The sequence below is a fragment of the Rhinichthys klamathensis genome, unplaced genomic scaffold (genome assembly GCF_029890125.1).
Source record: "Rhinichthys klamathensis goyatoka isolate OS25496 unplaced genomic scaffold, OSU_Roscu_1.1 h1tg000068l_1, whole genome shotgun sequence".
Classification (NCBI taxonomy): Eukaryota; Metazoa; Chordata; class Actinopteri; order Cypriniformes; family Leuciscidae; genus Rhinichthys; species Rhinichthys klamathensis.
In genome coordinates, this window is record NW_026606611.1 from 1,724,539 (window position 1) to 1,751,832 (window position 27,294).

Below are 27,294 nucleotides of genomic sequence, written 5' to 3' on the forward strand. Positions count from 1 at the left end.
AAATAATCAACCAAGGCCTAAACAATTTAAATAAACAAGGACTTCTTTATTGTACAGTATAGAAGCTTGTCTCCGCCACCGAAGTCACAATTAGCATTTTAATTTTTTATATCTCGCAGTTCAGACTATTTTCCTCAAAACTGTGAGTTTATATCAATTGTGAGAAATAAAGGCTGCATTGTGAGATATAAACTCACAATTGCGAGAGAAAAAAAATGTCGGAAAAGAGTTTCGATATAATTTTGAGGACTAACACTGACACACAAATGTAACTATTAAAACTCAAAATCTACATGTGCATACAGCAGTGAAAGTGTTAGAGAAGCCACTTAGGGTGAGATTTAGCAAAACTTGTTTTCTTTCCTGATTTTAACATCCAGCTTAATGATTATTTGACAGGTTTTTTTGGTGTTATATTATACCTTTGATCCAAAGTCTGATATGAGTCTATTCGCCCTTGACCTGCCCATCAGAGGCTTTTGCTTGGTCTCTCGGCACTCTACCCATGTTGTAAAACTCTGTGTTAGGTCTCATGTCAGTCAGATGGGCCATGCGGTTGGACAGGGCGAAGAAGGCAGCAATGGCAGAAATGTCCCAAATGTCCTCTCGGTCAAAACCATGAGCCTCCAGGGTGCTGAAATGTTCTTCAGTTATTGTTTCACTCCTGCAGACGGTCAGAGCAAAGTCCAGCATGGCTTTCTCACGGGCGGTCAGATCGGCAACCCCGTAATTAACTGCAACCTGTGGGCCAGGACAGTACCAGTAAAATCAATTATATGCCTAATAATAATAATAATTCTCACTTTTCAGTTTTCAACATCATTTCATATTATTTATAGGATTATTGGACAATAGACAGTTTTACATGGTTTTGTTATAAAATTTTAGGTACCTGATCAGCCAGCAAGGGTTTTTTGGAATAGATGCGGTGCAATGCACTGTGGGATACCACACAATACAAGCAATGATTGTGAGCACTGGTCGCAACAACGATCAGTTCCCGATCCGCTTTCGACAGACCCCCTGTTACAAAAAGTACAATAAAACCTATGTCATCCTGATTTTTTACTGTGCCTTTATTTATTCATTTTAAATAGTCTTGTGATGTGACAAATGTTTGTTTTCACGTACAATTATTCCATGTGGTTTCCAGTTATATCGATGAAAGAACTACCAAAATCTTTTAAAAACTTCCCTATTCTTCAGGACATGACAACTTTCCAGAATTATTTCCTATATCGAACACTAATTACCGGTACTCAATCTTGCGCCGGTTGAAACCTACTTAAAAAAAAAAAATGTTGTATAGATGTAGATTAATTAAATATAAAAAAGGAACTACTTCCTAATATGAAGCATGAATAAAAGGTCGTACCACTTTCCTTGTTCATGAGGGCATTATAATAAGAGAAGAAAGCCCGAAATTCATCAGGACGATGGGCAAGAACCTTGAAGACATTGGGCAAAAACCCTCCCTGTAGAAGATGACACACAAGAAACACAAAATTCATCATATTTTGTGTTTAATGGAGAGACATATGGGTGTGAAATGACATAAGGGCGAGTAAATAATATTGAACTCTCTCTTTAAATGACGAGGCTGAATCCAGCTTCTTATTCGCAGCTTCTTATTGACGCTATCCGTTCCACCTTAAATGACGCGAACTTCCGCGTTTGCTGGCTTCTTATTGACGCTCAACTTAGGGACCGTGCGGTTTTCTCTTTTTCGCGTTTTTAAAGGGATTGTGTTACTTTTGGGTCTATATTCCGAATAAAATTATAATAAAAAATGTTTAAAAGCAAATAACACTGATATATCAGCGAAAATGGACTGTACAAATATACATAAATATAATTAGGCTACATTATTCTTTAATTATTGTATGTCATCAGCTCAATTTAGGGACCGTGTGGTTTTTCACTTATTCACACTTATTAGAGACCCTGTTTGTATTGTTTATATTTTTCAGAAAAGAATAATAAAGTATTTTGAAAGGTAAATAAATAATAATAACACATAAATGTCTGTAAAAATATAATTAGGCCTACATTATTCTTTAATTATTGCAAATAACATCATTTGAATGTATTCAATACATGTTTTTTTTTTTTTTAATTATTATTATTACAAATTAGAATTTCACAAGGTAGCCTACTGAGATTATGCTCCAGCTTGGATCCAGCCTCTTATGAAGACTTCAGATGACCCAGCACATTTGAATAGATGAAACCTACCCTTGCAAGGACTCCAGAACATCAAACATGAATGATTATACAAAATGATCTATTTATAATTGCTTTAACATACACATTAATTTTGCTTAGATGCATATATGATATTTGTAAATACTATAATTTGTGGTATCTTATAACTGTACTTTCTGATATCATCTCATTAAATCCTATTGTGGTTTTGTAACATAGAAACCTGCATTTTCTGTAAAGCTGCCTAGAAATTATATGTATTGTGAAAAGGGTTATACAAATGACTGTATGAATTAAATTCAATTGCATTGACTTGAAAGTGCCATTGCATGGTTACTGTACATTAGAAAGATATGGACCCAATGAATCTGACAAAATACAGAAGAGTTATAACATTGTTGGCCTATTTACTGATGTTTTACCCTGTATCTCCTTGAATATAGCCTAATCATGCACAATTTCACGTTTTACTGTATAAAAAGCCATTGCATTGTTGGCTCAATTGGGGGCTCTACATCTTATCTCAATTTTTGAATTTTGCTTTTTACCGTGCAGAATAAGCTGCCTAATGCGTTTTCTGCCCATTTCGTGGCGCTGTTTCTCGGCCGCCTCAGAGGGTGCGTTAAATTTGACAAAGTCCCATTAGACTAGAGCTCCTACTCTGACAAAATCCACATTTTGAGCAGTTTTTACTGTAGAATATTTTTTTAATGAAATTTTGAATTTTGCACTTTAGACAGTGCACAATATGCTGCCTAATGCATTTTCTGCCCAATTCGTGGCGCTGTTTCTCGGCCGCCTCAGAGGGTGCGTTAAATTTGACAAAGTCCCATTAGACTAGAGCTCCTACTCTGACGAAATCCACATTTTGAGCAGTTTTTACTGTAGATTTTTTTTTTTAATGAATTTTTGAATTTTGCACTTTAGACAGTGCACAATAAGCTGCCTAATGCATTTTCTGCCCATTTCGTGGCGCTGTTTCTCGGCCGCCTCAGAGGGTGCGTTAAATTTGACAAAGTCCCATTAGAGTAGAGCTACTATTCTAACGAAATCCAAATTTTGAGCAGTTTTTACTGTAGATTTTTTTTTTAATGAATTTTTGAATTTTGCACTTTAGACAGTGCACAATAAGCTGCCTAATGCATTTTCTGCCCATTTCGTGGCGCTGTGTCTCGGCCGCCTCAGAGGGTGCGTTAAATTTGACAAAGTCCCATTAGACTAGAGCTCCTACTCTGACGAAATCCAAATTTTGAGCACTTTTTACTGTAGAATATTTTTTTAATGAATTTTTGAATTTTGCTTTTTACAGTGCACAATAAGCTGCCTAATGCGTTTTCTGCCCATTTCGTGGCGCTGTTTCTCGGCCGCCTCAGAGGGTGCGTTAAAATTGACAAAGTCCCATTAGACTAGAGCTCCTACTCTGACGAAATCCACATTTTGAGCAGTTTTTACTGTAGAATTTTTTTTTAATGAATTTTTGAATTTTGCACTTTAGACAGTGCACAATAAGCTGCCTAATGCATTTTCTGCCCATTTCGTGGCGCTGTTTCTCGGCCGCCTCAGAGGGTGCGTTAAATTTGACATTGTCCCATTAGACTAGAGCTCCTACTCTGACAAAATCCACATTTTGAGCAGTTTTTACTGTAGAATATTTTTTTAATGAAATTTTGAATTTTGCACTTTAGACAGTGCACAATATGCTGCCTAATGCATTTTCTGCCCAATTCGTGGCGCTGTTTCTCGGCCGCCTCAGAGGGTGCGTTAAATTTGACAAAGTCCCATTAGACTAGAGCTCCTACTCTGACGAAATCCACATTTTGAGCAGTTTTTACTGTAGATTTTTTTTTTTAATGAATTTTTGAATTTTGCACTTTAGACAGTGCACAATAAGCTGCCTAATGCATTTTCTGCCCATTTCGTGGCGCTGTTTCTCGGCCGCCTCAGAGGGTGCGTTAAATTTGACAAAGTCCCATTAGAGTAGAGCTACTATTCTAACGAAATCCAAATTTTGAGCAGTTTTTACTGTAGATTTTTTTTTTAATGAATTTTTGAATTTTGCACTTTAGACAGTGCACAATAAGCTGCCTAATGCATTTTCTGCCCATTTCGTGGCGCTGTGTCTCGGCCGCCTCAGAGGGTGCGTTAAATTTGACAAAGTCCCATTAGACTAGAGCTCCTACTCTGACGAAATCCAAATTTTGAGCAGTTTTTACTGTAGAATATTTTTTTAATGAATTTTTGAATTTTGCTTTTTACAGTGCACAATAAGCTGCCTACTGCGTTTTCTGCCCATTTCGTGGCGCTGTTTCTCGGCCGCCTCAGAGGGTGCGTTAAAATTGACAAAGTCCCATTAGACTAGAGCTCCTACTCTGACGAAATCCACATTTTGAGCAGTTTTTACTGTAGAATTTTTTTTTAATGAATTTTTGAATTTTGCACTTTAGACAGTGCACAATAAGCTGCCTAATGCATTTTCTGCCCATTTCGTGGCGCTGTTTCTCGGCCGCCTCAGAGGGTGCGTTAAGTTTGACCAAGGCCCATTAGACTAGAGCTCCTACTCTGACAAAATCCACATTTTGAGCAGTTTTTACTGTAGAATATTTTTTTAATGAAATTTTGAATTTTGCACTTTAGACAGTGCACAATATGCTGCCTAATGCATTTTCTGCCCAATTCGTGGCGCTGTTTCTCGGCCGCCTCAGAGGGTGCGTTAAATTTGACATTGTCCCATTAGACTAGAGCTCCTACTCTGACAAAATCCACATTTTGAGCAGTTTTTACTGTAGAATATTTTTTTAATGAAATTTTGAATTTTGCACTTTAGACAGTGCACAATATGCTGCCTAATGCATTTTCTGCCCAATTCGTGGCGCTGTTTCTCGGCCGCCTCAGAGGGTGCGTTAAATTTGACAAAGTCCCATTAGACTACAGCTCCTACTCTGACGAAATCCACATTTTGAGCAGTTTTTACTGTAGAATTTTTTTTTAATGAATTTTTGAATTTTGCACTTTAGACAGTGCACAATAAGCTGCCTAATGCATTTTCTGCCCATTTCGTGGCGCTGTTTCTCGGCCGCCTCAGAGGGTGCGTTACATTTGACAAAGTCCCATTAGAGTAGAGCTACTACTCTAACGAAATCCAAATTTTGAGCAGTGTTTACTGTAGATTTTTTTTTTAATGAATTTTTGAATTTTGCACTTTAGACAGTGCACAATAGGCTGCCTAATGCATTTTCTGCCCATTTCGTGGCGCTGTGTCTCGGCCGCCTCAGAGGGTGCGTTAAATTTGACAAAGTCCCATTAGACTAGAGCTCCTACTCTGACGAAATCCAAATTTTGAGCAGTTTTTACTGTAGATTTTCTTTTAATGAATTTTTGAATTTTGCTTTTTACAGTGCACAATAAGCTGCCTAATGCGTTTTCTGCCCATTTCGTGGCGCTGTTTCTCGGCCGCCTCAGAGGGTGCGTTAAAATTGACAAAGTCCCATTAGACTAGAGCTCCTACTCTGACGAAATCCACATTTTGAGCAGTATTTACTGTAGATTTTTTTTTAATGAATTTTTGAATTTTGCACTTTAGACAGTGCACAATAAGCTGCCTAATGCATTTTCTGCCCATTTCGTGGCGCTGTTTCTCGGCCGCCTCAGAGGGTGCGTTAAATTTGACCAAGGCCCATTAGACTAGAGCTCCTACTCTAACGAAATCCAAATTTTGAGCAGTTTTTACTGTAGATTTTTATTTTAATTAATTTTTGAATTTTGCTTTTTACAGTGCACAATAAGCCGCCTAATGCATTTTCTGCCCAATCTGCGGCGCTGTTTCTCGGCTGCCTCAGAGGGTGCGTTAAATTTGACATTGTCCCATTAGACTAGAGCTCCTACTCTGACAAAATCCACATTTTGAGCAGTTTTTACTGTAGAATATTTTTTTAATTAATTTTTGAATTTTGCACTTTAGACAGTGCACAATAAGCTGCCTAATGCATTTTCTGCCCATTTCGTGGCGCTGTTTCTCGGCCGCCTCAGAGGGTGCGTTAAATTTGACCAAGTCCCATTAGACTAGAGCTCCTACTCTAACGAAATCCAAATTTTGAGCAGTTTTTACTGTAGAATTTTTTTTTAATGAATTTTTGAATTTTGCACTTTAGACAGTGCACAATAAGCTGCCTAATGCATTTTCTGCCCATTTCGTGGCGCTGTTTCTCGGCCGCCTCAGAGGGTGCGTTAAATTTGACATTGTCCCATTAGACTAGAGCTCCTACTCTGACAAAATCCACATTTTGAGCAGTTTTTACTGTAGAATATTTTTTTAATGAATTTTTGAATTTTGCTTTTTACAGTGCACAATAAGCTGCCTAATGCGTTTTCTGCCCATTTCGTGGCGCTGTTTCTCGGCCGCCTCAGAGGGTGCGTTAAAATTGACAAAGTCCCATTAGACTAGAGCTCCTACTCTGACGAAATCCACATTTTGAGCAGTTTTTACTGTAGAATTTTTTTTAATGAATTTTTGAATTTTGCACTTTAGACAGTGCACAATAAGCTGCCTAATGCATTTTCTGCCCATTTCGTGGCGCTGTTTCTCGCCCGCCTCAGAGGGTGCGTTAAATTTGACATTGTCCCATTAGACTAGAGCTCCTACTCTGACAAAATCCACATTTTGAGCAGTTTTTACTGTAGAATATTTTTTTTATGAAATTTTGAATTTTGCACTTTAGACAGTGCACAATATGCTGCCTAATGCATTTTCTGCCCAATTCGTGGCGCTGTTTCTCGGCCGCCTCAGAGGGTGCGTTAAATTTGACAAAGTCCCATTAGAGTAGAGCTACTACTCTAACGAAATCCAAATTTTGAGCAGTTTTTACTGTAGATTTTTTTTTTAATGAATTTTTGAATTTTGCACTTTAGACAGTGCACAATAAGCTGCCTAATGCATTTTCTGCCCATTTCGTGGCGCTGTTTCTCGGCCGCCTCAGAGGGTGCGTTAAATTTGACAAAGTCCCATTAGACTAGAGCTCCTACTCTGACGAAATCCACATTTTGAGCAGTTTTTACTGTAGAATTTTTTTTTAATGAATTTTTGAATTTTGCACTTTAGACAGTGCACAATAAGCTGCCTAATGCATTTTCTGCCCATTTCGTGGCGCTGTGTCTCGGCCGCCTCAGAGGGTGCGTTAAAATTGACAAAGTCCCATTAGACTAGAGCTCCTACTCTGACGAAATCCAAATTTTGAGCAGTTTTTACTGTAGAATTTTTTTTAATGAATTTTTGAATTTTGCTTTTTACAGTGCACAATAAGCTGCCTACTGCGTTTTCTGCCCATTTCGTGGCGCTGTTTCTCGGCCGCCTCAGAGGGTGCGTTAAAATTGACAAAGTCCCATTAGACTAGAGCTCCTACTCTGACGAAATCCACATTTTGAGCAGTTTTTACTGTAGAATTTTTTTTTAATGAATTTTTGAATTTTGCACTTTAGACAGTGCACAATAAGCTGCCTAATGCATTTTCTGCCCATTTCGTGGCGCTGTTTCTCGCCCGCCTCAGAGGGTGCGTTAAATTTGACATTGTCCCATTAGACTAGAGCTCCTACTCTGACAAAATCCACATTTTGAGCAGTTTTTACTGTAGAATATTTTTTTTATGAAATTTTGAATTTTGCACTTTAGACAGTGCACAATATGCTGCCTAATGCATTTTCTGCCCAATTCGTGGCGCTGTTTCTCGGCCGCCTCAGAGGGTGCGTTAAATTTGACAAAGTCCCATTAGAGTAGAGCTACTACTCTAACGAAATCCAAATTTTGAGCAGTTTTTACTGTAGATTTTTTTTTTAATGAATTTTTGAATTTTGCACTTTAGACAGTGCACAATAAGCTGCCTAATGCATTTTCTGCCCATTTCGTGGCGCTGTTTCTCGGCCGCCTCAGAGGGTGCGTTAAATTTGACAAAGTCCCATTAGACTAGAGCTCCTACTCTGACGAAATCCACATTTTGAGCAGTTTTTACTGTAGAATTTTTTTTTAATGAATTTTTGAATTTTGCACTTTAGACAGTGCACAATAAGCTGCCTAATGCATTTTCTGCCCATTTCGTGGCGCTGTGTCTCGGCCGCCTCAGAGGGTGCGTTAAAATTGACAAAGTCCCATTAGACTAGAGCTCCTACTCTGACGAAATCCAAATTTTGAGCAGTTTTTACTGTAGATTTTTTTTTTAATGAATTTTTGAATTTTGCACTTTAGACAGTGCACAATAAGCTGCCTAATGCATTTTCTGCCCATTTCGTGGCGCTGTTTCTCGGCCGCCTCAGAGGGTGCGTTAAATTTGACAAAGTCCCATTAGACTAGAGCTCCTACTCTGACGAAATCCAAATTTTGAGCAGTTTTTACTGTAGAATTTTTTTTAATGAATTTTTGAATTTTGCTTTTTACAGTGCACAATAAGCTGCCTACTGCGTTTTCTGCCCATTTCGTGGCGCTGTTTCTCGGCCGCCTCAGAGGGTGCGTTAAATTTGACATTGTCCCATTAGACTAGAGCTCCTACTCTAACGAAATCCAAATTTTGAGCAGTTTTTACTGTAGATTTTTATTTTAATTAATTTTTGAATTTTGCTTTTTACAGTGCACAATAAGCCGCCTAATGCATTTTCTGCCCAATCTGCGGCGCTGTTTCTCGGCTGCCTCAGAGGGTGCGTTAAATTTGACATTGTCCCATTAGACTAGAGCTCCTACTCTGACAAAATCCACATTTTGAGCAGTTTTTACTGTAGAATATTTTTTTAATTAATTTTTGAATTTTGCACTTTAGACAGTGCACAATAAGCTGCCTAATGCATTTTCTGCCCATTTCGTGGCGCTGTTTCTCGGCCGCCTCAGAGGGTGCGTTAAATTTGACCAAGTCCCATTAGACTAGAGCTCCTACTCTAACGAAATCCAAATTTTGAGCAGTTTTTACTGTAGAATTTTTTTTTAATGAATTTTTGAATTTTGCACTTTAGACAGTGCACAATAAGCTGCCTAATGCATTTTCTGCCCATTTCGTGGCGCTGTTTCTCGGCCGCCTCAGAGGGTGCGTTAAATTTGACATTGTCCCATTAGACTAGAGCTCCTACTCTGACAAAATCCACATTTTGAGCAGTTTTTACTGTAGAATATTTTTTTAATGAAATTTTGAATTTTGCACTTTAGACAGTGCACAATATGCTGCCTAATGCATTTTCTGCCCAATTCGTGGCGCTGTTTCTCGGCCGCCTCAGAGGGTGCGTTAAATTTGACAAAGTCCCATTAGACTAGAGCTCCTACTCTGACGAAATCCACATTTTGAGCAGTTTTTACTGTAGATTTTTTTTTTTAATGAATTTTTGAATTTTGCACTTTAGACAGTGCACAATAAGCTGCCTAATGCATTTTCTGCCCATTTCGTGGCGCTGTTTCTCGGCCGCCTCAGAGGGTGCGTTAAATTTGACAAAGTCCCATTAGAGTAGAGCTACTATTCTAACGAAATCCAAATTTTGAGCAGTTTTTACTGTAGATTTTTTTTTTAATGAATTTTTGAATTTTGCACTTTAGACAGTGCACAATAAGCTGCCTAATGCATTTTCTGCCCATTTCGTGGCGCTGTGTCTCGGCCGCCTCAGAGGGTGCGTTAAATTTGACAAAGTCCCATTAGACTAGAGCTCCTACTCTGACGAAATCCAAATTTTGAGCACTTTTTACTGTAGAATATTTTTTTAATGAATTTTTGAATTTTGCTTTTTACAGTGCACAATAAGCTGCCTAATGCGTTTTCTGCCCATTTCGTGGCGCTGTTTCTCGGCCGCCTCAGAGGGTGCGTTAAAATTGACAAAGTCCCATTAGACTAGAGCTCCTACTCTGACGAAATCCACATTTTGAGCAGTTTTTACTGTAGAATTTTTTTTAATGAATTTTTGAATTTTGCACTTTAGACAGTGCACAATAAGCTGCCTAATGCATTTTCTGCCCATTTCGTGGCGCTGTTTCTCGGCCGCCTCAGAGGGTGCGTTAAATTTGACATTGTCCCATTAGACTAGAGCTCCTACTCTGACAAAATCCACATTTTGAGCAGTTTTTACTGTAGAATATTTTTTTTATGAAATTTTGAATTTTGCACTTTAGACAGTGCACAATATGCTGCCTAATGCATTTTCTGCCCAATTCGTGGCGCTGTTTCTCGGCCGCCTCAGAGGGTGCGTTAAATTTGACAAAGTCCCATTAGAGTAGAGCTACTACTCTAACGAAATCCAAATTTTGAGCAGTTTTTACTGTAGATTTTTTTTTTAATGCATTTTTGAATTTTGCACTTTAGACAGTGCACAATAAGCTGCCTAATGCATTTTCTGCCCATTTCGTGGCGCTGTTTCTCGGCCGCCTCAGAGGGTGCGTTAAATTTGACAAAGTCCCATTAGACTAGAGCTCCTACTCTGACGAAATCCACATTTTGAGCAGTTTTTACTGTAGAATTTTTTTTTAATGAATTTTTGAATTTTGCACTTTAGACAGTGCACAATAAGCTGCCTAATGCATTTTCTGCCCATTTCGTGGCGCTGTGTCTCGGCCGCCTCAGAGGGTGCGTTAAAATTGACAAAGTCCCATTAGACTAGAGCTCCTACTCTGACGAAATCCAAATTTTGAGCAGTTTTTACTGTAGATTTTTTTTTTAATGAATTTTTGAATTTTGCACTTTAGACAGTGCACAATAAGCTGCCTAATGCATTTTCTGCCCATTTCGTGGCGCTGTTTCTCGGCCGCCTCAGAGGGTGCGTTAAATTTGACAAAGTCCCATTAGACTAGAGCTCCTACTCTGACGAAATCCACATTTTGAGCAGTTTTTACTGTAGAATTTTTTTTTAATGAATTTTTGAATTTTGCACTTTAGACAGTGCACAATAAGCTGCCTAATGCATTTTCTGCCCATTTCGTGGCGCTGTGTCTCGGCCGCCTCAGAGGGTGCGTTAAATTTGACAAAGTCCCATTAGACTAGAGCTCCTACTCTGACGAAATCCAAATTTTGAGCAGTTTTTACTGTAGAATATTTTTTTAATGAATTTTTGAATTTTGCTTTTTACAGTGCACAATAAGCTGCCTACTGCGTTTTCTGCCCATTTCGTGGCGCTGTTTCTCGGCCGCCTCAGAGGGTGCATTAAAATTGACAAAGTCCCATTAGACTAGAGCTCCTACTCTGACGAAATCCACATTTTGAGCAGTTTTTACTGTAGAATTTTTTTTTAATGAATTTTTGAATTTTGCACTTTAGACAGTGCACAATAAGCTGCCTAATGCATTTTCTGCCCATTTCGTGGCGCTGTTTCTCGGCCGCCTCAGAGGGTGCGTTAAATTTGACCAAGGCCCATTAGACTAGAGCTCCTACTCTGACAAAATCCACATTTTGAGCAGTTTTTACTGTAGAATATTTTTTTAATGAAATTTTGAATTTTGCACTTTAGACAGTGCACAATATGCTGCCTAATGCATTTTCTGCCCAATTCGTGGCGCTGTTTCTCGGCCGCCTCAGAGGGTGCGTTAAATTTGACATTGTCCCATTAGACTAGAGCTCCTACTCTGACAAAATCCACATTTTGAGCAGTTTTTACTGTAGAATATTTTTTTAATGAAATTTTGAATTTTGCACTTTAGACAGTGCACAATATGCTGCCTAATGCATTTTCTGCCCAATTCGTGGCGCTGTTTCTCGGCCGCCTCAGAGGGTGCGTTAAATTTGACAAAGTCCCATTAGACTACAGCTCCTACTCTGACGAAATCCACATTTTGAGCAGTTTTTACTGTAGAATTTTTTTTTAATGAATTTTTGAATTTTGCACTTTAGACAGTGCACAATAAGCTGCCTAATGCATTTTCTGCCCATTTCGTGGCGCTGTTTCTCGGCCGCCTCAGAGGGTGCGTTAAATTTGACAAAGTCCCATTAGAGTAGAGCTACTACTCTAACGAAATCCAAATTTTGAGCAGTGTTTACTGTAGATTTTTTTTTTAATGAATTTTTGAATTTTGCACTTTAGACAGTGCACAATAGGCTGCCTAATGCATTTTCTGCCCATTTCGTGGCGCTGTGTCTCGGCCGCCTCAGAGGGTGCGTTAAATTTGACAAAGTCCCATTAGACTAGAGCTCCTACTCTGACGAAATCCAAATTTTGAGCAGTTTTTACTGTAGATTTTCTTTTAATGAATTTTTGAATTTTGCTTTTTACAGTGCACAATAAGCTGCCTAATGCGTTTTCTGCCCATTTCGTGGCGCTGTTTCTCGGCCGCCTCAGAGGGTGCGTTAAAATTGACAAAGTCCCATTAGACTAGAGCTCCTACTCTGACGAAATCCACATTTTGAGCAGTATTTACTGTAGATTTTTTTTTAATGAATTTTTGAATTTTGCACTTTAGACAGTGCACAATAAGCTGCCTAATGCATTTTCTGCCCATTTCGTGGCGCTGTTTCTCGGCCGCCTCAGAGGGTGCGTTAAATTTGACCAAGGCCCATTAGACTAGAGCTCCTACTCTAACGAAATCCAAATTTTGAGCAGTTTTTACTGTAGATTTTTATTTTAATTAATTTTTGAATTTTGCTTTTTACAGTGCACAATAAGCCGCCTAATGCATTTTCTGCCCAATCTGCGGCGCTGTTTCTCGGCTGCCTCAGAGGGTGCGTTAAATTTGACATTGTCCCATTAGACTAGAGCTCCTACTCTGACAAAATCCACATTTTGAGCAGTTTTTACTGTAGAATATTTTTTTAATTAATTTTTGAATTTTGCACTTTAGACAGTGCACAATAAGCTGCCTAATGCATTTTCTGCCCATTTCGTGGCGCTGTTTCTCGGCCGCCTCAGAGGGTGCGTTAAATTTGACCAAGTCCCATTAGACTAGAGCTCCTACTCTAACGAAATCCAAATTTTGAGCAGTTTTTACTGTAGAATTTTATTTTTATGAAGTTTTGAATTTTCCACTTTAGACAGAGCATAATAAGCCGCCTAATGCATTTTCTGCCCAATTCGTGGCGCTGTTTCTCGGCCGCCTCAGAGGGTGCGTTAAATTTGACAAAGTCCCATTAGACTAGAGCTCCTACTCTGACGAAATCCACATTTTGAGCAGTTTTTACTGTAGATTTTTTTTTTAATGAATTTTTGAATTTTGCACTTTAGACAGTGCACAATAAGCTGCCTAATGCATTTTCTGCCCAATTCGTGACGCTGTTTCTCGGCCGCCTCAGAGGGTGCGTTAAATTTGACAAAGTCCCATTAGACTAGAGCTCCTACTCTAACGAAATCCAAATTTTGAGCAGTTTTTACTGTAGATTTTTTTTTTTATGAATTTTTGAATTTTGCTTTTTACAGTGCACAATAAGCCGCCTAATGCATTTTCTGCCCAATCTGCGGCGCTGTTTCTCGGCTGCCTCAGAGGGTGCGTTAAATTTGACATTGTCCCATTAGACTAGAGCTCCTACTCTGACGAAATCCAAATTTTGAGCAGTTTTTACTGTAGATTTTTTTTTTAATGAATTTTTGAATTTTGCTTTTTACAGTGCACAATAAGCTGCCTAATGCGTTTTCTGCCCATTTCGTGGCGCTGTTTCTCGGCTGCCTCAGAGGGTGCGTTAAATTTGACATTATGCCATTATAGTAGTGCTCTTCCTCTAATGGAATCCAGATGTTGAGTAGTTTTTACTGTAGAATATTATTTTTATGAATCTTTGAACTTGGCACTTTACACAATGCACAATGAGCTGCCTAATACATTTTCTGCCCAATTCGCGGCGCTGTTTCTCGCCTGCCTCAGAGGGTGCGTTAAATTGGAAATTATCCCATTATAGTAGAAACTACTACTCTAACGAAAAACAAATTTTAAGCAGTTTTTACTGTAGAATTCTTTTTTGCATGAATTTTTTACCTTGACATGTTAAACATAGCTTGACTAGATACCTGTTAAAGACAGAGAATAATCATGCTTTATGGTGTGTTCACACCGAACGCGAATTTAATTATTTGGGCGAGTAGATTACATACAAAGTCAATGCAAAGACGCATCATTCGCGCCGGGCGTTGCGAATGACGCGAATTGGGCGACGCGTTTGCCGCGAATGTCCTCCGCGCAAGTTGAAAATTTTGAACTCGAGCGAATGTTCAAGCGTCTAACTAAACGCGATAGACGCGTATTTGACGCTCTATTCGCGTTAGGTGTGAACACACCATTACACAGGTTGCAGTGAGAATACACAATCAATTATTGCTACAGGTGCAGCTTAAATAGAACATCACATGGCATGGACACATGACAAACACACCTGAGAGGAATCCACAATAATTGGGAGCACACTCATTAACCAATCAATCAATTAACATGACACATTACACAATGCACAAATACGCCTTTCTGCAGTGTGTTATGAGTTCAAAGCTTCACAAAACAATAATTCCACAGTAAAAACTGCTCCAGATTTGGAATTCATTAAGAACAGCTGTCCTATAACGGGACAATGTCCACTTTAACGCACCCTCTGAGGCGGCCAAGAAACAGCGCCACCAATTGGGCCGAAGGCGCAATACGCTCTGTGCATTGTGAAAAGTCAAGTCCAAAGCTTCATAAAACAATAATTCCACAGTAAAACTGCTCAAGATTTGGATTTCATTAAGAACAGCTGTCCTATAACGGGACAATGTCCACTTTAACGCACCCTCGGAGGCGGCCGAGAAACAGCGCCACCAATTGGGCCTAAGGCGCAATACGCTCTGTGCATTGTGAAAAGTCAAGTCCAAAGCTTCATAAAACAATAATTCCACAGTAAAAAAAAATCTAAAGTAAAACCTGTTTAAAATGTGGATTTCGTTAGAGGAGTAGCTCTACTATAATAGGATAATGTCAAATTTAACGCACCCTCTGATGCGGCCGAGAAACAGCGCCGTGAAATGGGCAGAAAATGTATTAGGCGGCTCATTGTGCATTGTGTAAAGTGCCAAGTTCAAAGACTCATAAAAATAATATTCTACAGTAAAAACTGCTCAAAATTTGGATTTCGTTAAAGGAGTAGCTCTGTTATAATGGGACAATGTCCAATTTAACGCACCCTCTGAGGCGGCCGTGAAACAGCGCCCCGAACTGGGCAGAAAATGTATTTGGCGGCTCTTTGTGCACTGTAAAATGCAAAATTAAAAGATTCATAGAAAAAAAATTCTACAGTAAAAACTGTTTAAACTGTGGATTTCATCAGAGGAACAGCTGTCCTATAATAGGATAATGTCCAATTTAACGCAACCTCTGAGGCGGCCGAGAAACAGCGCCGCGAAATGGGCAGAAAATGTGTTAGGCGGCTTATTGTGCACTGAAAAATGCTAAATTAAAGAAATCATTTTAAAAAATGTATACAGTAGAAACTGCTCAAAATTTGGATTTCGTTAAAGGAACAGCTGTCCTATTATAGGACAATGTCCAATTTAACGCACCCTCTGAGGCGGCCGAGAAACAGCGCCGCGAGATGGGCAGAAAATGTATTAGGTGGCTCATTGTGCATTGTGTAAAGTGCCAAGTTCAAAGACTCATAAAAATAATATTCTACAGTAAAAACTGTTCAAAATTTGGATTTCGTTAGAGGAGTAGCTCTATTATAATGGGACAATGTCTAATTTAACGCACCCTCTGAGGCGGCCGAGAAATAGTGCCGCAGAATGGGCAGAAATGCATTAGGCGGCTTATTGTGCACTGTAAAAAGCTAAATTAAAAAATTCATTAAAAAAAAATATACAGTAAAAACTGCTCAAATTGTGGATTTCGTTAGAGTAGGAGCTCTAGTCTAATGGGACAATGTCAAATTTAACGCACCCTCTGAGGCAGCCGAGAAACAGCGCCGCAGATTGGGCAGAAAATGCATTAGGCGGCTTATTGTGCACTGTAAAAAGCAAAATTCAAAAATTCATTAAAATAAAATTCTACAGTAAAAACTGCTCAAAATTTGTTTTTCGTTAGAGTAGTAGCTCTACTCTAATGGGACTTTGTCAAATATAACGCACCCTCTGAGGCGGCCGAGAAACAGCGCCACGAAATGGGCAGAAAATGCATTAGGCAGCTTATTGTGCACTGTCTAAAGTGCAAAATTCAAAAATTCATTAAAAAAAAATTATACAGTAAAAACTGCTCAAAATGTGGATTTTGTCAGAGTAGGAGCTCTATTATAATGGGACAATGTCAAATTTAACGCACCCTCTGAGGCAGCCGAGAAACAGCGCCGCAGATTGGGCAGAAAATGCATTAGGCGGCTTATTGTGCACTGTAAAAAGCAAAATTCAAAAATTCATTAAAATAAAATTCTACAGTAAAAACTGCTCAAAATTTGGATATCGTTAGAGTAGGAGCTCTAGTCTAATGGGCCTTGGTCAAATTTAACGCACCCTCTGAGGCGGCCGAGAAACAGCGCCACGAAATGGGCAGAAAATGCATTAGGCAGCTTATTGTGCACTGTCTAAAGTGCAAAATTCAAAAATTCATTAAAAATAAATTCTACAGTAAAAACTGCTCAAAATGTGGATTTCGTCAGAGTAGGAGCTCTAGTGTAATGGGACTTTGTCAAATTTAACGCACCCTCTGAGGCGGCCGAGAAACAGCGCCACGAAATGGGCAGAAAATGCATTAGGCAGCTTATTGTGCACTGTCTAAAGTGCAAAATTCAAAAATTCATTAAAAAAAATCTACAGTAAAAACTGCTCAAAATTTGGATTTCGTTAGAGTAGTAGCTCTACTCTAATGGGACTTTGTCAAATTTAACGCACCCTCTGAGGCGGCCGAGAAACAGCGCCACGAAATGGGCAGAAAATAAATTAGGCAGCTTATTGTGCACTGTCTAAAGTGCAAAATTCAAAAATTCATTAAAAAAAAAATCTACAGTAAAAACTGCTCAAAATGTGGATTTCGTCAGAGTAGGACCTCTAGTCTAATGGGACTTTGTCAAATTTAACGCACCCTCTGAGGCGGCCGAGAAACAGCGCCACGAATTGGGCAGAAAATGCATTAGGCAGCATATTGTGCACTGTCTAAAGTGCAAAATTCAAAATTTCATTAAAAAAATATTCTACAGTAAAAACTGCTCAAAATTTGGATTTCGTCAGAGTAGGAGCTCTAGTCTAATGGGACTTTGTCAAATTTAACGCACCCTCTGAGGCGGCCGAGACACAGCGCCACGAAATGGGCAGAAAATGCATTAGGCAGCTTATTGTGCACTGTCTAAAGTGCAAAATTCAAAAATTCATTAAAAAAATATTCTACAGTAAAAACTGCTCAAAATGTGGATTTCGTCAGAGTAGGAGCTCTAGTCTAATGGGACTTTGTCAAATTTAACGCACCCTCTGAGGCGGCCGAGAAACAGCGCCACGAATTGGGCAGAAAATGCATTAGGCAGCATATTGTGCACTGTCTAAAGTGCAAAATTCAAAATTTCATTAAAAAAATATTCTACAGTAAAAACTGCTCAAAATTTGGATTTCGTCAGAGTAGGAGCTCTAGTCTAATGGGACTTTGTCAAATTTAACGCACCCTCTGAGGCGGCCGAGAAACAGCGCCACGAAATGGGCAGAAAATGCATTAGGCAGCTTATTGTGCACTGTCTAAAGTGCAAAATTCAAAAATTCATAAAAAAAAAATTCTACAGTAAAAACTGCTCAAAATGTGGATTTCGTCAGAGTAGGAGCTCTAGTCTAATGGGACTTTGTCAAATTTAACGCACCCTCTGAGGCGGCCGAGAAACAGCGCCACGAATTGGGCAGAAAATGCATTAGGCGGCTTATTGTGCACTGTCTAAAGTGCAAAATTAAAAAATTCCATCAAATACAGCTAAGATGTAGAGCCCCCAATTGAGCCAACAATGCAATGGCTTTTTATACAGTAAAACGTGAAATTGTGCATGATTAGGCTATATTCAAGCAGATACAGGGTAAAACATCAGTAAAACCAAATAGGCCAACAATGTGATAACTCTTCTGTATTTTGTCAGATTCATTGGGTCCATATCTTTCTAATGTACAGTAACCATGCAATGGCACTTTCAAGTCAATGCAATTGAATTTAATTCATACAGTCATTTGTATAACCCTTTTCACAATACATATTATTTCAAGGCAGCTTTACAGAAAATGCAGGTTTCTATGTTACAAAACCACAATAGGATTTAATGAGATGATATCAGAAAGTACAGTTATAAGATACCACAAATTATAGTATTTACAAATATCATATATGCATCTAAGCAAAATTGATGTGTATGTTAAAGCAATTATAAATAGATCATTTTGTATAATCATTCATGTTTGATGTTCTGGAGTCCTTGCAAGGGTAGGTTTCATCTATTCAAATGTGCTGGGTCATCTGAAGTCTTCATAAGAGGCTGGATCCAAGCTGGAGCATAATCTCAGTACCTTGTGAAATTCTAATTTGTAATAATAATAATTAAAAAAAAAATGTATTGAATACATTCAAATGATGTTATTTGCAATAATTAAAGAATAATGTAGGCCTAATTATATTTTTACAGACATTTATGTGTTATTATTATTTATTTACCTTTCAAAATACTTTATTATTCTTTTCTGAAAAATATAAACAATACAAACAGGGTCTCTAATAAGTGTGAATAAGTGAAAAACCACACGGTCCCTAAATTGATCTGATGACATACAATAATTAAAGAATAATGTAGCCTAATTATATTTATGTGCTTTAATATTTGTACAGTCCATTTTCGCTGATATATCAGTGTTATTTGCTTTTAAACATTTTTTATTATCATTTTATTCGGAATATAGACCCAAAAGTAACACAATCCCTTTAAACACGCGAAAAAGAGAAAACCGCACGGTCCCTAAGTTGAGCGTCAATAAGAAGCCAGCAAACGCGGATGTTCGCGTCATTTAAGGTGGAACGGATAGCGTCAATAAGAAGCTGCGAATAAGAAGCTGGATTCAGCCTCGTCTTTAAATGTTTATGTGATGTCAAACCTTCTGTTCAACCTCCTCCATCAGTTCCACAATATCAAATGGCAGGTTCTTCTTGTTTGGCACTGGATAGCGACTGATGTCCTCTGAACTGCTGTGTCGTGTGTGAGGAGCTGCTATTTTCACACAAACTCGGCTTGCTGGGGAAACTGAACACTGCAAAGGACAGGGCTTGGTTGATATCGTAGCACAATTCATACTAACAAACAACTTGAAGAAGTCATAATCCAAGTTCAGCAATTACAGAGTGATAAAAGTGTTTATGATTACAAGCAATTACAGAAAGACATACTGTGTGCAGGTATTGCGTGCAATTACTGACGCTTTAAAACAATATATTGTTACGTCACAGTTCAGAAAACGAATTAATTTATAAAAAACCTTACCATTATTCCAAAATTAGAGCGGTGAATAAGCTTAAAAGCACCACGTAACGACATTGTTAAACTTTATCATGCAATGGTGCTCTCTGTGTTTATTTAGGGGAAATACAGTCACGTGTTCTAATGGGCAGCCAATCAGCGAGTCTTGTTCTGACACGCCTCATTGCCGATCGACCAATGGAATTTTACTTTCTGCTTCACGTATGGAAATGAAGCAAAGCATGATATGAGTCCATAAAACAGTGTCAAAGTAAAAGTGTATTTGTGTGCGCGTGAAGAGCAAAATAGTAATTACTATTAAATTATTATTATTTTAACTAGAATAATATTGTGATCTGTTTCTCCAACTACCACTGAAGTCCTGATGACATGTTCTGTGATCATTCATAAAGATGATGACCAGTGTTTGATTAGCTAGTGATACAAGTCGAAATCCTGTCAAACAGTTGCACGCTACGGGGACTTTTATTTTGAACTTTACTCTGCACTACTCTCTGCTTATCCGGAAATAAATGTTATTGTTGGAGTCGCTGTTTTCTGATAAGATACAATCCATTTTTACATCATATGTATACATTTTTTTGCATTTTAATAAACGCGTGATTATGGCTGGGTACGGGGTGATGGCAGATGAGGAATCTCTGGATTATTCAGTACATGAAGCCTGGAATGAGGCCACTAATGTTTACCTGCTGGTTATTTTGGTCAGTTTCGCCCTGCTTATGTACGCCAGAAAGTAAGTCTCCATTTAATTTCATATTCATTATCGCACGATCATCCAAATATATTGACCTGTAAACATGATCACAATGACACGTAAAAGCTGTCTCGATTAAATCTTTTACACAAAGCGCTCTCTCTCTTTATCTTTTCTTTTTTTTTTAAAGAAATAAGAGGAAGATAATGCGTATATTTACGCTTCCACCAGCAGTCGGCATTTCACCAGAGCCAAACTTCTACGACAGTCTGCAGAAAGTTCGGCTGAGACAACAACTGGAAATGTATTCACTGGGTGGGTTGGACTCATTTTCTCCGTATAAATATGTATCTTGTCCTTTCGAAAAGTTGACATGGTTGGTAATATCTATAGTTTCTGGCAACATGCAGGTACTCTAGTTATTTATCTTAAAATACATATTTGGATATTATGCATTATTCACCACTTTAGCAAGACTATACAACAAGTCTAGCACCCTTCACAGTTCAGCTAATGCTGCATTAAATTGCTGCCCTACCGATCTGTGTTCTCACTACATTTTTCATTTGTTTAACCTCATGTAGGCTACATGTTTTCTCCCCATTATTATTTTTTGTATTACATTTTAAAGGCACAGTATGTAAGTTTTGTCGCTATAGAGGTCGCTTTTTCAAAATAATAACAAAGGCGTAGTTTGATGATGCCGTGAATAAGGGTGGAATCATGGGAGTTGTCGTCTTCACCTCCACAGCCGATGGAAAGCAGTCCGATGGGACTCAGGCAGAAATCGTGTTCATTGGTGAGCTAATGTATTAAAGTTTTATTAACATTACTGTGCTATGAAGCAAGGCGGAGTCGAGAGCCATTAACATTGCTGTTTTTATTATGCTTATATGCCGCAGTCGGCCGCTGCCACTCCTTTCGCTTTGTTGTTTACGCATATTTTATAATTAAAATTACTATTAAAGTTAAAGTTTAACATCCACCTCCTAAAATACATTTGAGTGTGTGAAAGTTATGTTATAATGTTACTCTGTGCGTTTGCTCGGTGGCTGGTAGGAGACACTTGTTGCAAACTGCAATAAACTAGATTGATATTAAAATATAATATTAATAAAAGCTGGATGACTTGTATTTCTAAATGGAATGCAATTCATTTTAATATATATTGAATGGTGGAGAAAATGCTGTATTATTTTTACTACAAATAAAGCTCTTTCTGATTATGTTATGTTAGCCGCTTGACAGAGTAGCATTGTCTCTGAGGCATGGTACAATCATGCTACTCGCGGTAAAACAAGAGATTCATACAATAAGACTTCCGTGTTGAACTAGCTATATAATAATAATAATAGTAGTTTTCGGTCGATAAAAGTTTCCTAACAGTTGCTCACTTGTTTAATAAAATGCATAATATATTACAGCGTCTTTGGTGTTTCAATGGTTCTACGTAAATCGAGGGTAACCCGCGTCATTGACAGGCGACGCAATGACACAGGCCGTTACACAGGTTAGAATAGCTGATTTCTCTGGATTTAAACATTGTTAATGTAAGTAGCCTACAGAAGTAAACAAAATATTGTTTTAGTGTTTTTGGGATATTTGAATCCAAAAATCTTACATATTGTGCCTTTAACTGCACACATGTACATTTAGATTTCCATGTAACAACACAAACACGTCTCATTAAATTACTATTCAGCATCATCTCTTTTCTTAGTCTTCTGTGAGGACATCTCCGACTCCACCATGTTTTAAGAGCAATTTAAAAGGTCCTCAATCTCCATCAACAACCTTATATTTATTCCTAAAAAGCTATCTTTACCATTTTGACATTTGTATAATATCTTATCAGTCAATGTACATGTGTTTTAATGGAAAGCCTGTGATGTGTTGATTGTTCTGATGTACAAATGTGATCGTGCTAAAATGATCTACATGCTGCATACGTTTTTTGGTCATACTTGTGTGAATATTATGAGAACTGTGCCAGAAAGTCGATCTGCAAAACATTTCCTAAACTGTTGAAAAATCCAGGTTTTTAATAGATTAGTCTTCAGCATTCTTATGTAAGGATGAACTCAGTCTTGAAGAGAATAGGGTATCGTCGTAGGTTTGCAAGGTTATAATCGGGGTATTTTCAAATCCCTGTTGTATGTTGTTTTCCCAGCTCGTAAATATGATCAGCAGCAGCAGTCGCAGTCGGACAGTGTGCAGCTGTCAATGGAGTGAAGTCACCAGAGGAGGCGCTCTTCACCCGCATATGGTGCAGAAATGCAGAACGAGTCACAGAGAGAAGGGGATTGTTGAATGTTATTTTTTATTTGAAGAGCCTTTCTTTTTCTTCATTACCTCTCAAACATTCAGAAGAAGTGACAGTTAGTTAAAGAACTTGTGATTTTCTTACAGGGGCATTGGTGGACTATGACACAGACTGCCCTCTGCTGTTGGAAGTGAAATTGCGTGTATATAGGCCAACATCTCAACGTTTCACATGTTTGACAAACATCATCTCTGTGCCGTAATGTTGATCACTGTTTGTGATCCGCATCCAAACATTAAGATCAACATTTTAACTCACCTCAAAATCATTGTTACAAAATGCTATTTAATGTTGACCAAGTAAAGCTGTTGAAAATACTGTACACTGATTTTGTTGTGCATGCTAGGGTACCTTTTTTTTCTCCAGTACTGTATTATATTGCCCTCTAGTGCTAGTTTACATGCATGTCAGTTGTTTTGGGCTGATCTGCAAGGCTGTATAAAGAATAACCTGCCAAAAATAAAGATTTTAACATTAAACAAATGTAAATTAGTTAATTTCATGTAAATTCAGTGGTGTTCTGTAAAGAGGAGGAATAGTCCTCTGTTCTTTATTTATTTAAAAAATTTAAAAGAAACCAAATACAATTCTATTTTGTGTTTTTACATTAACAGTGTTATTAATGTTCTATTTATTAAAAACGAGTATAAAACTCTTCAAGTTAGTGTTTAAATTTTTTATTCCAAAATAATAACTAAAGGCAGTGACAATTTAAACTATTTATTTGTGAACTGATGTTCATCTGTTCTTTTTAATAGTCAACTTATTTTCAGATCATCAGTCATCAAGCTCAGTAAACACTGGTCACATACACGGAGATGTAGCTTTAATTTCCCCAAGCTGATTACTGCCTAAAAAACCCCCACAGTCATCATGTTTTCAGGCCATTTCAAGATTGACTTTGACGTGATATAAAGCGGTGATATCTTAGTGGCTGAGTTTACTTCCTTTTTAATTAGTCTTCCCCTTAACGCATTTATTTTTGTTAATTCAGACTGATTCACGAATGCAGAATTCGCACGAAAACAAAAGGCAGGATTTATTGAATCATATATCCAATCATCATTCATTACCGAACACTTCCAATCATAGCGCGATGGAGGCGTTGCCTCCTCTCATGTGACTTTCCCACATTCATTCTCAATTCCCCAATCTCAATTAGGGTGTCAGTTAAAAGTCAATGGGCTCAGGGGAGGCAAGAGAGACGCGGCATCCCGCTGTAACTTTACCTGCAGGTGTCGCTGCTGGACAGTGTTACTGACAGAAAAACAAGTGATTTACACACTTTTTAATGTCACAATTTAAAATAGTTGCGTTGTTTTATTTTTGTAACATGGATTATTTTCTCATCCTATTTTTTTTTTGAGGAGGAGGCATTGCCTCCTCAAAGGAAACACCTCTTTCGCATACTTCCCTACAAGTTCAACAAACCCTTAATACTAAGTATTAAACAAGTGTTTATTAAACATAAACTTGTTTAAATTATACTATGCATCAAATTGTGCAAATTCTTGAAGTAAAAAGTGATTTACTTCTTTTCTAAATACTCTTTAAAAAAAGGTTCTTTCACGAGTTCCTTTGGCCATATAATCTTTAAGCTAATAAGGTTAAGCGTATTTGGTTTGCTGTCTGCAATGGAGGGGCTCGAGGAAGCAGCTTCAACTCGAGCTTAGATATCTAACTAGATATCGAGCTTAGACTCCTACTGAAATTACGTTGTGAACTTCACTTACTGTATTTGCACCTATGGTTCCATGAAGAACCTTTTACTTCTCTGAAACCTTTCCATTGTTTCTAGAACTTAGCTCCACCCCTTTTCAGCGCTGCACTCGTTGTGTTCCGGTGTTTATTTCCACGGCATGAAGGTAAGATCTTACGGATTTATGAATGAACCACTCGTTTAAAAATCTTCCCGGTCTACTAACATTTATGACATCCTCTTCAAACATTAGAATGCTTGTGATTACTTTTGTTAAAGGTGCACTATGCAGGAATTCCGTTTTTGTCAAACAGCGACCCCTAGAGTCGCTGTGGAGTACTTGTACTGTCGTGAATAGCACTCACGCAGAGATGGCTCTGCACTCACGGCCGGATCCCCTCCCCCTGTACACCGGTACCTGTTCAGTAGGATGGACGCTGTAACGAGTGGAAATAAGGTATGGCCCCTTTAAGAGCTGCGTGCGCCCTGTTTAACTGTCAGCAGTCTGTATTGTATGTGCGTCTCGAACACCACATGTATACGGCGCCGGGTTATTTCTGTTTGATGCCTATTTTATCAGAATTTTATCAGATCTTTTTTCCCGTAAAGCAATTCGTTACATAGCGAGACCTGATATAACTCGACACTTCCTGATGCTGCGGCCGGCGATGCGCCGGCTCAAAGTTGCAAGTGTGTTTTTTCCACTCACATGCGATAGGGGGGTGCGAAACGACCACCATTCAACCCGAAAAGAGTAATATAACCATTCCAATGACTCTGAAGCTGTTCGGTTGAGGTAAAAAACCTGCATAGTTCACCTTTAACTCTACTTTTCGACAGCGATGCCATAGAAATATACAGAGCTACTGCAAAAACGGAAGTTCAAAGACAAAATTCGAAAGATGGCCGTGCGCTTGATACTCTGCCGGTCTACAGCGGGAAAAGGTTCTTTAGATTTAACACACTTGCTGTTAAGAGCAGAATAGACACAGAGCCACCCAGAACACCTTAGCAACATATATAAAATACTGCGACACACACCAAAGCATTATGTTGGCAACTCTTGTATGGATAAGTACCATTCAAATTTTCTTTAAAAAGTGTTAAAATATAGTTTTTTTTTCTTGTTTCAAAAAAACACTGAGTGAACAAAGTGCAAGAAATAAGTCCAAGTGATACAGAAGTGAGAAATGAAAAACATGGAGTGATAAATAAAAGTTAAAAGGTGTGAGAGAGAATCACAATCTTGGACAGTCTCGCTTTTGTTTTTGCGGCTTTGTTCTAATCGTTTATTTTTTTTTCCCTTCATGCCGCTCTTCTATCATTCTCTGGCTTCTGATCCACTGTGGTATCATTTCCCCAGATGAATCACAGAAAGCTAAAGAAATGATGCCTCGCCTCATCTTAGTCATCTGCCCCCCCTCCCACCCTCCCTCCGCTTCCTCTTGCGCTTTCCCTCAGGTCTCTATGGAAATAAGATGAACAAACTCTTTTTAAAATAATTTTTAAACCTCCAATAATTCTAATTTTATTTTATATCTTTCCCTTTTATCCTAAACCCCGAGAGTCTCATAGCAAACCGTATGCTGTTGTAAAACAAAAAAGAGAATTTGCGAAGAATCTTCACGCAGCTTTTTTCCATATCCGTCGAGCTCCAAAAAGAATCGTAACATATGACTCATGTGCTATATTCCAAGTCTTCTGAAATCTGTGAAGAAACAAAATGAAAATCTGAAAGTCTTTCCCCAAAATCAAATAGGTTACAAAACATGCAAGAACCAGTGGTGATTATTGGTGTCATTGACGTCAAAAGGCACCATATTCCATGTGAATAATAGTCATATGGACTATTTTCTGGTGCTTTTTAACATCTTGACAGACATAAAAACATATAAAAGAGCTGTGGGAAGATTCTTCAAATTCCTCTTGGTTTTGCAACAACATGACGGTGAGTAAGTAATTGTATAGGTCTTTTTTTTTTTTTGGTGAACTGTTGCTTTAACACTCAAATAACACATTATCCTTCCATGTCTCTCTCTTTCCTCCCCCCCCCCGGTCCCCCCCCCCCCCCCGGTCCCACCCCTTCCATTGTTTAACGAACACACAGAGAACTGAATTCCAGGTATTAACGCATGACATGCATCAACACAAATCTTACACATTCGTTCTGCATCCGTTTGCAAGCTCAAACCAGAAAAAATAATCAATAAACCAGAGGAAAAATAAACCAGAAGGGTTGAGGAGCAACGTCCATGGCCGCTGGATTTCAACACGTTCATCAGTGTATGGTTGATGTTTACTGTCTGGCTGTCGTTCCCTGCCCTGTCTCGATCCACTGCGCTGTTCTGAGACCTGTGGCTGCTTGAAGCCCAGACAGATGTAAACATGGCCTGACCGCACACACTGGCCCCAGGCCAGCGGCTGGCAAAAACAGCCAGGAATGTCAGTGCCACGGCCCGACTCCCTCTTTCTGGGTTTTTACACCCAGTTACACTGGCCCACTGCCACAAGGCCCCACAAACCGGTCAGTGTTAAACAGAATCACTTTATTTAAAGGCATGACTCAAGGAGGTTGTGATCTGCTTATACAACATGCTTATGAATAGTACAAACATTTATAAATGCTGTGAGTCAGCAACATTTGAGTTGAAATAACAGTTTATGAAACCTCAGTGAATGCATTATGCAGCTTTCAGGCCTGTAACTTGGTGCAGACGGTGAGATTATTATTTAATGTGGCTGTCCCGTCTGCTTTTTTGTAAAGTTCAAAAAGCTACGGACAGCCACTTGGAGGTCATATGTTATGTCAATGTCACATCCTCCCGACTTCTCGGGTATCTTATCATGAACTGCATTTCCCATAACCCATTGCCTGGACTTATTATGTTTGCTTAGCCCTACTTGTTAATGCCTGCCTATTTAAGCCCTGTGTTTTCACTCATTCGTTGCGAAGTCTTGTAAGTGTCGCACTGCATTTCTGAGTGCTCTCCCTCTGGTGGCC

General features: G+C 38.5%; 2 protein-coding genes across 2 annotated transcripts; one reads left to right on the plus strand and one right to left on the minus strand.

Moving 5' to 3' along the window:
* Positions 1–233: 233 nt before the first annotated feature.
* Positions 234–19,711, minus strand: si:ch211-175m2.5 (uncharacterized protein LOC568697 homolog). Its single transcript, XM_056250133.1, has 5 exons — positions 19,578–19,711; positions 19,195–19,347; positions 1,376–1,475; positions 893–1,023; positions 234–741 (listed from the first exon to the last, which is right to left on the minus strand). Exons 1-5 carry the CDS (start codon positions 19,629–19,631, stop codon positions 448–450), a joined length of 732 nt encoding a protein of 243 aa, XP_056106108.1. The 5' UTR covers positions 19,632–19,711; the 3' UTR covers positions 234–447.
* A 368-nt stretch (positions 19,712–20,079) lies between these two features.
* On the plus strand, positions 20,080–23,077 carry smim19 (small integral membrane protein 19). Its single transcript, XM_056250246.1, has 3 exons — positions 20,080–20,310; positions 20,462–20,586; positions 22,442–23,077. Exons 1-3 carry the CDS (start codon positions 20,087–20,089, stop codon positions 22,501–22,503), a joined length of 411 nt encoding a protein of 136 aa, XP_056106221.1. The 5' UTR covers positions 20,080–20,086; the 3' UTR covers positions 22,504–23,077.
* Positions 23,078–27,294: the final 4,217 nt, after the last annotated feature.